General features: G+C 44.7%; 2 protein-coding genes across 2 annotated transcripts in view; both read left to right on the forward strand.

The window, feature by feature from the left end:
* LOC119354065 (selT-like protein) overlaps window positions 1–5171 on the forward strand; it is a 5765-nt gene extending 594 nt beyond the window's left edge. The window contains exons 2-5 of the mRNA XM_037620768.1: window positions 1–33; window positions 207–280; window positions 4142–4457; window positions 4799–5171. Coding sequence (XP_037476665.1) covers window positions 1–33; window positions 207–280; window positions 4142–4457; window positions 4799–4915 — 540 coding nt within the window. The 3' untranslated portion in view covers window positions 4916–5171. The remainder of the gene's footprint in view (window positions 34–206; window positions 281–4141; window positions 4458–4798) is intronic.
* A 132-nt stretch (window positions 5172–5303) lies between these two features.
* Window positions 5304–8500, forward strand: LOC119283232. The gene is made up of 3 exons (XM_037562924.1): window positions 5304–6835; window positions 7416–7531; window positions 8120–8500. Exons 1-2 carry the CDS (start codon window positions 5659–5661, stop codon window positions 7487–7489), a joined length of 1251 nt encoding a protein of 416 aa, XP_037418821.1. The 5' UTR covers window positions 5304–5658; the 3' UTR covers window positions 7490–7531; window positions 8120–8500.
* The last annotated feature ends 1173 nt before the right edge of the window (window positions 8501–9673 follow it).

Consider the following 9673-nt stretch of genomic DNA (forward strand, 5'->3'; position numbering starts at 1 on the left):
CGCCACCCGGACCCCGCCGCCGCTGCCATACAGGTCGGTCGTAAACCCTAGCCCGAGATTCCTTTTCCCCCTTGTCGTATCGTAAGACCCTAGCCCGAGATTCCTTTTCCCCCTTGTCGTATCGTAAGACCCTAGCCCGGAATTCTGTCGCTCCGATCTGGCCGGCAGAGCTGATGTTTTTATTTTTGATTTTGGTGAAACCGCAGCAGCCCAATCTGGAGGGAGGAGCTGGATTCGGCACGACCGTGGAGCTGCAGTTCTGCGCCTCCTGCTCGTACAAGTGAGTCTCCGCCGACTGATGGTTCGTTGCTTGCTTGCTAAGTTGGCGCTGTTAGTTTGCCTGTGCGGATCAAGTGAACTTATGCGTCGTGTACCGGATACTGAGTGTTTGGAATTGCTGTGTGCCTGCCTTGGTTGACCAGACGCCAATACACGGACCAATTTATCATGCAGAATGATTTAGGAGGTGGATTATTTGGTACTCCAGTAAAACCAGTCTCACTGGTGGTTGTTAGATAGCATTTGCTAATGCCGAACGCTTAATACAGTTGCGTTAAACTAGTAGTGTGGAACTGGAGGAGCAGTTATTGTTCATGAAAATGTTAGTGCGCTGGTGACAGTGTTAATGCTTTGTTAAACATTAAAAGTCAGACACTGTTATGAAATATGTACATGGATCAAGTAAGAGGTGCTATTGGAATAAATATGGAATATTGTTTAAATATGAAAGGAATTGGATTAGAATTAGAGATCGAATGAGTATCCTTTAATTCATTACTCAGGGGTCAAGTAAGTGCTTCTATAGAAGGGCTGATTCAGGAATATGAATTGACTTATGGAGTACTTGTGAGATCTTTTTCACTCTCGACAACGAAATCCATGAGGACCTCGGCACTGTGTTATAGGGACGCCTCACAATCTTGCTTCCAAAGTACATAGGTAATGGTGGAACAGTTAACTATATTCCAGTGTGGTTTGAACAGACTGATATGTAGGTTGCTGGTGAGGAGATAAGCGTATGTCTTTCTGATGTCAAGAAGTAAAAAAGAGGGAAAACTCCTAAACAACAACTTGATGGTTGTTGTGAGTTTATATTTTATCAATCTGTTATCTCCCTGGTTTGACCTCCTGAGTCCCAACCTATGCTCTAGTCCCCAATCTCCTATGTGTAGTTACACAATTTATTCCAAACTATCATATTTGTTCTATTTGGACAAACACTTTTCGCTGGCTTGGTTATAAAGCTAACACTGTACAGGGATAGGGAAGATGTGCTGGGGTGACCAGCTCCTGATTACAGCTAACACAAAAAGGCCCAGAATTGACCAACAAAAGAACTCACACGGCTAGAGTCTTGATAAGAAGAAAATACATAATCAACTTTGGCGTCAAAGAAAACCACAAAGAACGAGTAATACCCCTTAATGCACCTATGTACGGCCACGGTGCACAGGAATCTGTTGCCAAATCTTATCCATCGGTTCCAGCAGCTTTTCTTTCTCCTGATCCTGTAGCAATGGCCACCATTGCTGCACAGAACATAGAATACTTGTAAAATACATCTTCTGTTGCTCTGGCATCTTCACCTCCATTGCCATATTGCAAATCCCCGAGGCTACTGCTGAAAAGCAGAAGATCATTACCTTTCTGTTTGACCTGTTACACCCCATAACTTAGTGCTAAAGAAGTCTCCAATGTTGTCTGGGGACCCTGTCCCTGGACAGAGCCACTTTGATGCTGATCCAGACTTAGTTGGCATTTGGCAAGCAAAAGGTTAAACAAGATGTGGTTCACTTCCTCTTCCAAACCACACAAGCTGCATTTCGCTGGACCCTTCCACTTCTTAAGTTGCTCCACACCAGCTGGCTATCTGTTTCGTATAACTTGCCAGAGGAAAATTGATATGCACACTTGTTAGGGTTCTACTTTAGTCTGCCACTCTTTGTTTAGTCTAAACTATTAATGATGATAGCATTGTAAGCATGATGCAATATCCTTGCTTTCATCTGGTACAGTTCAGGTCGAGTTCAGCTATAGATGATGGCAATGTTGAGAGCACACATTATTCATTTAATATAAGCTGACAGTAAGCATATTCATGGACTTAAAATGTTTCTAGCTTCAGGTCAGCTGAGATTTAACTTGCACTGATTAGGTAGCAGTAAGTAATCAGTTCTCTAGTGAGACTTGATGATTGTCGGCTACTATCCCTCCCTCACTCCCTGGCAGTTCCTGGCTTCTTTGTCGCTAGCAAGTGATAATGAACACTACGATATCTTCTCCAGTCGTAGATTGGTAGGGCTTGAGGTTTGTTCTTAACCCTTTACCTTGGTGCTATACACGTTTTATGTAAATTACATGGTACGTCTTGAAAATTCTTGCGGCAGCATGTTCTATAGACTGTCAATTTTCCAAGTTCCAGCACACTTACTGATTTTGTGTGCTACCACTTATTAATTACTCCCTCCGTCCGGTGAAGAGTGTACGTTTGGGTTTAAAATTTGTCCACAAAAGAGTGTACTTCTATCTTCCCAATGCACTTTAAAGTATTTTCTCTCATCACACGATAATCAAGACCAATAGTATTCTATACATAGTCTTCTTAATTTCTACATGGACCTAGCTCATTGGGGGTTGGGTAATTAAAGAGGAGAGAGATGGTGGCTTGCATCTTCCCAATGCATTTTTTACTCCACTCCATAATTTGTCTTAGAATTTCTAGATGTACACTTTTTACCGGACGGAGGGAGTATAATGTTAGAAATACACAATTAGAATGGTAGGTACACAGATCATATTTGGTTTATAGGAAGATTGGGCCCATGCTGCTGCAGAGTTTGAGAAGTATATTAATAGCACTCCAAAAGTTATATTCCAGTGTCATTCCATGACAAAGTACTAAGACGTTCCAAAAAATGTCATTTTTTACTTTGATTTGTTTTCTTCGGCATGTGTGACCAATGTTTGCGGAACACGTAACAATGTACGAGCGTTAAAGAAACTCAGAAAGGGTTTACCAACTTTTAAGAGAACAATGCCATGATGACTGCTGTGCCATTTCCCCCTTGTTTTCCTTTATTCTGTTCACTTCTGTATTTTATTTTTGCTTCATTTCTTGCAATCACAAGTTCACAGCAACCCACCCTTCCCAAATTCTAGCTATTAGCCTATCATCACCTTTTCTTTCATCTAGTTACACTGTCCTTGACTCCTTGGCCATCCAACTACGCGGTTGTAGGAATGAGCAGAAACATGTTGTAGCCTGCTTAAACTGTTGTAAGTAGCCACTCTCTTGCAAATGACGTGTGGATGGTGGAAGCGCCCCCTTACTCACAGGTTCATGGAGGGATTTGAGGGTATGGGATGACCTAGTTGGTGGATTCTTCTGGCCACACCAGCAACAGCAGGCATGATATGTGCGACCTTCCTTTAGGGAAGACACCTATTTAGGTATCAATGAATGTTGAATACTGTGATCTGCACTGGGTAGCTGGGTTATAGTGACTTTACTCACATTCGGAGTAAGGCGTTTGCCACTAGTAACACTTAACATACGATGTGGCTACTACTTTGTGAGCTTGAATTTTGACACAACTTAGCTGGCTCTGCATGAGAACACCAGTGTCAGTGTACCAGAGCATTGTTGGCACAACTGAGCTAGCCCTGCTCTCTTTTTCACTCTTTTGCCTTCATTATATGACCTGCAGTCGTGAGCACCAGTACAACGCGACGAGTATAAAATGGGAAAGAGTTTCTTTTCTTTTCTTTCTTACAGTGTGCAGTAAAGTGAAATATGAAACAACTAGCTCCAATTAGCAATTACTAAATCGTGGTATGGATCTAGGGCTTCTAAACACGAATTTTGAGTAATTCCTAATGTCAGTTAACTATTTTATTTTTATTATATCAAACAGAAAGGAACAACAGCAACTGTATTTTTTTATTTACTTTTTCAATCTGTGAGCTTTGCTTGAACTTGTTTCCTTATCTTGAGTTCCTGATCTTACTTGAAAAGGACATCGAATGACATAGGGCTAAGTTAATATGCGATGCCAGCATATTTCATCCGATATCCTATAAATTATATGTTTTGCTTTGGATGTACAGGTTAGACTGAAAACTTTTGACTTCCATTTTGCAGGGGAAATGCAATGACCATGAAGCGCATGCTGGAAACATCATTTCCTGGCATTAATGTTTTCTTGCATAATTATCCGCCAGCCTTCCCCAAGCGGGTACTGAGCAAAATCATGCCAGTCATTCAAGTTGGAGCCATTGCAACAATAATGGCTGGTGACCAGATTTTCCCCAGACTTGGCATTACTCCACCTCCATTGTTTTACTCGTTGCGTGCCAATAGATTTGGAACCATGGCGACAATTTGGCTAATTGGCAATTTTGCCCAGTCTTTCCTACAAAGTTCTGGTGCCTTTGAAGTTTACTGCAATGGAGATTTGGTATGTTTCCTATATCAGACACACCATTCTCTTTCACTTAACACATAAATTGCTTGCTGCATGCTTGCATCATTAATTAGGATTCATGAGATTCTAGTGCGCGCCCTTTGTCTTTACTCCTTTTGACTGCAAGTTCATTATATTGAAAGATTACTTCCACAAACAAAATATCACCCTTTTGCCTTGTTGGGTTATCACAGAGATGTTTTCTTTTCCGTGAGATTCTGTTTCTCTTCCTAGAAAAACTGCTACATGGAAAAGGCTTGCTTTACCGACATGACTTGAGCAGTAATACACGAATACATTTATTTCTTACTAAAACTTTGCTTCCACCTTTCCAGGTTTTCTCGAAACTAGCTGAACAGAGGTTCCCTAGCGAGTTTGAGCTGCGCGATCTCATCGGCAGCAGGCTGCCACCTTCTCCATTCGGGAAAAACATGGGAAACGTCTTGTCTTAGTCGATGATCTCAGAAAGAATATCGTACTCAGCGCGGATGTATCTCTAGTTCTCTACTAAGGTATTTTATGGTTAGCTAGCTGATCTCGATCCTATCGAAACTCCACAGCTTGCCTGTAAACACTAGCTTCCGAATATGCGCGTGGTTTGTAAATGCCCTAAAAATAACTTGCACGAGACAGTGACTGACAGTGCGATCGATACTGCTGTATGAACACCTCCCACTATAATCGTGATTGCCTGATGCTGCTATGCTACTGGCAAAAGTCTGAAAATCTTCGCACCGAAGTTTTAGTCTTGTTTATTTTTTGGAGTAAATTCTTCTTGTTTGAGCTTGTTTTTCTCAATGGGTCATGTATGTTGATTCTTTGCATGCATCGTGCCGCTCGGCCTACTGGCAAAAGTCTGAAAATCTGAAACAGGAGTTGATGGATTTTTGGATCGTGCCGCTCGGCCTACTGGCAAAAGTCTGAAAATCTGAAAGAGGAGTTGATGGATTTTTGGACTTATAAGTTCTAACTCACCTTATCTCGTACCCCTAAAAGAAAAACTTATCTTTGTAGTCTTCTCTGCAAGACCATGGGCTAGGGTAGCCCCTGCTTGTGCCAGCCAGAGACGCATGGACCGAGTCCATGTGCACCAAACCCCTCTTTCCCTTCCGCGAACCACAGATCGCTCACGTCACGGCCACAAGGACAAATCTGCGCAAAACCGTACCCCTCTTCGCCTCCGGAAGCAAGCAAGATGCTCCGACGCCTCGCCGGCGCCGCCGCGGCGCCCCTCCGACGCTGCCTTTGCACGGCGTCCTCGCGCCCTCCCTGGGCCCTCACCTACAGGATGGCGGCGCTGGGCGCGTCGGGGGCGCCGTCGCCGGCCGCGCGCGCGTCCTTGGACCTCCACGAGCCCCCCTGCGTCACCCAGCTCTCCGTCCCCGCCCACCTGGCCGACGGCATGGACCTGGCCGCCGCGAGCATCCAGGCCGCGAGCAGCGACGGGCTCCTCCTCCTCGACTTCGCCGAAACCGGCGACTGGCCCGAGGCCATCCGCGACTGCGGTGGCAGCAGCAAAGCGATACCCGGATTGGCCGCGTGCGCCGCCGCCGTCGACCCGGGCGTCAGGCGCTTCGTCTGCAACCCTCTCAGCGGCCAGCTGTTCCGCCTCCCCGTCCCCAGCATGGATGCCGCGCTGACGACCACGCCCTTCGGCCTGCTCACCCAATCCCACGGCCCCCACGGCCCGCCTGACAGGTTCGTGGTCGCCCAGCTCTGCCTCCGGGAGAGGGACGGCCAAAGGGTCGTGCGCCGCTTTCGGTCCGAAACAGGGGAGTGGGACGAGCCGCCGCTGTTCGTCCCGTCCGCGGCTCCGGCTTGGCGCCCAATGCCGAACCACGAGGTGGTGGCGTTCGGCGACCGGCTGTGGTGGGTCGACCCTTTCTTTGGTGTCTTCTCCGTCGACCCATTCAGCGACCGGCCGGAGCATGGCTTCGTCGCGCTGCCGCGCCCGCTGCCCAACTTCGACATTGACGCGCCGCTGATGCTGTTCCGGCTCTTGGGTGTCAGCGAGGGGAAGCTGCGCTATGTCGAAATGACCACTAAGGAGCCGTTTATGCTCTACTCGTTCTCGCTCGACGACGAGGGGTCGTCCTGGAAGCTAACACATGAGAAAAGATTGAACCTGGTCTTCCCTGACAAATCCATACCAAGAGAATGTGAAATGCCGTGGATTTCTGCAATTGATCCATTCAATGCCAACATTTTCTATTTCACACATGGCGACCTTGTTTGCGAAATCGACATTGACAAGGGGGAGACTGGGAGGAGTTCTTTTCCAGACAGCATCACATCTCGGAGCTACAGCTCTGCTTTCTTTGTGCCTGTAATGCTCCCAGCATGGATTGAATCCTACAACCTCCCGTGTACAGGTATATATATATATATATATGCTTCTTAGACATGCATTCTTGATTCATTTGCATATTGAAGCTCTGAAGTTTCCTACACTTTAATTGTTAGGGTGCACAAGTTTTGGTTTAACATAGTTTTCAAATCATGTGTGTGGAACCTTGTTGTGCACAACATGGATATACTCTATTTGTAACTGACACAAATTGTATCTGTACTGAAGTTTCTGAAGGGAGTGACTGGGTGGCTGATATCTTAAATGTTGTGTAGAATTAATCATTGCATATAGACCCATACGTTTCAGAACTAAACTGGCCGTCATTAGCAGTGATTTATTCTGAAATGCCGCAGGCAGAATTTTGTAGTACCAGAGAATCTGGTGTATTTTGTTGAGTGCAATGGACATGGTATTGTATATCATGTTGAGTAAAAATGTCTTCTCTACTTAATGTCAACATATATCTCTATGCAACTGTCATGTTAAATGCCTAAGCGATATTTTCTGATTCAATTCTTGGTGTAATGAAGAAAGATATACATTTCTCATTGTTCTGTGTCATTTGTGTTTAATTTCTTGTATCTATATGGATATAACTGAAGGAACACTTTCGAGCAAGGCGACCAATGCAACAAGGAAGACTTTGGCAGACATACTGGTTCGTGTTGACTCTTGACAAAGACCAGAAAAAAAATCGAAGCATGCCAGAATATCTTTGGTACTTCCTCTTGAAAAATTCTTTCTTGTTTGGGTGCCCTTCTTTTTTTTGCCTGATATTTAATCATATTTTTTTTCTCGTGTTCATGATTCTGTATATTTCCTATACTGCTCAGGAGTAAGTAGTTTGGTCAAGTCACCATGCCGAACTGCTACCCTAATTTACGATCCTTATACCATAATACTATTGTCATCCTTAATTCAAACTCCTATGCTGCATCAATAGTTTTTTCACTGGTACTGTCTTCAGTGCTTTGTACAGGAGTATTATCTGAACTACTCTACTACCATGCTGGTCTGACTTATACCAATACCCTAGACATAATTAAAATGAGAAAAAAGCCTAAAAGTCATCCTGCCCTCTCACCTTGATCAGCTTTATTCTTTCACTAGTCACTAATCCTGATATGTCATTACCAAATCAAGACTGAACTGAAGTATGTTTCTTGCTAGCTAGTATCTCGTACGAGATTTCAAAACAGGCATACAGTGTTGTATTCTGGTATGAGTATATCATGTTTTTTGGAGAAAATTATCCAAAAGAATATTCAGGTGTTTCTGTTTTACCGTTTACTCTTTTGCCTTGCAGATTCCTTACAATGGACCGACAACTGAGCTGATGGTGGCACTGGAAGACATGGACTCTCATTTTGGGGAAATGCCGGGACAATCTTGGCGTGTTCCGCTTGTTGATGCGCTCGGCAATTTAGATTGGAGCAGTCTAACAAATGCACTGTTACTTGCAAGACACGATGCTTATCTTCTCCGCAGCATGCTATTGCACCTATCAAAGGATATGTTTGATCGGATTGTTTTAGTGCATAGGTCATTTACGTGGCAATGATGATAAGAAATGCATGCGCTCTCTTTAATCTGGAATACAATGACCTTAAAATACTCTTTCCAGTGGAAAACGATATGTTCCCTGTTCTAAATGTTATTTTGGTCTTATTGACCGGAGTTTAGACCATCAGTCTCATTCCTACCAGCACAACTTGCTTTCTGAACCTAATAACGTGTAATCCAGCAAATAACCTTTGTATTTGGGTTATTGGTACGCGTGATTCAGAAGCTTGTGTCCACTGTTTAGTTATTCCATGGAACATTGTTATTCTAAAGAGCTACATAAGGGCGGTCAGGGATTCGGAATGGGCCTGACAGGATTCTCGCACTGTTCTATCAATCAGCGGCATTGGTTGTTGTTGGGAGCTGAGGCGTGTGGGCGGTCAAGGATTTTTTGGGCAGCGAGAATGTTCTGGAGGACTTTAATGATACTGCTGTGCAGGTTCTTATACCCAAGGTGTTTGATTCCTGACAAGCATCGGGTTTTCTTGTGGGTTGCACTCAGGGACACCGAACACAAGAGTCAACATGTTGAAGAAGGAATAGACAGCTATTATACAACGTAATGGTGCGATCTTTGCCCTGCTGCGGAGAATATCGATCATATTATCCTGCGTTGCAAACTTGCTGACACCGTAGGTCTAAGAGCATCTCCAACAGACGCGCGGTTGAGCGGTGCGTTAATTATTTTTGCAGCACCGAAATTGCGTTTTAGCGCGTTGAGTTGGTGTTTTGCTTTACCAGAAGCGCAAAAACACGGCGTCCAATCCGGCGGCCCCACCTGCACACAACCCAGATTTTGCAGCGCGTGCGAGCGGGCACATCAAATACACAGCGCGCTGAACCTTATTCACCGCGTGCGGCATTATAACGCAGCCGCTGGAGCGCTACTTTCGGCCGCGCGCGCTATATTACCCTTCTTTCCAGCGTGCGGGTTATATAACGCATCCGTTGGAGATGCTCTAAGTCCGGTTTGAAACGTTTAGCCAATAAACTCTCAAGCTTTAAGAAGTGTTGTGCTCAACCACGGTGAGGGACAGCTACAGTGGACTGTGGAATGTCTTCTTTGCCGCCTGTGCGGTAGCACTTTGGACTGCTCTATATGCTCAAGTTTTTGGAGAAAAGAGATTCTCCCATGCACGGGAGACCCATGCGTTGTCAATCTCTCTCCTGCTTTACTTCTTACATTACACAAACTCATCCATGCCTTCTTCATTTGACTTTAAAGTTTGAATCTTATTAATCCATTGAATCAAAAGTCTAATTTATGATCCGTTTGCGCAGTGGCGGAGACGGGGTG

The sequence above is a fragment of the Triticum dicoccoides genome, chromosome 1A (genome assembly GCF_002162155.2).
Source record: "Triticum dicoccoides isolate Atlit2015 ecotype Zavitan chromosome 1A, WEW_v2.0, whole genome shotgun sequence".
In the NCBI taxonomy this organism is placed as follows: Eukaryota; Viridiplantae; Streptophyta; class Magnoliopsida; order Poales; family Poaceae; genus Triticum; species Triticum dicoccoides.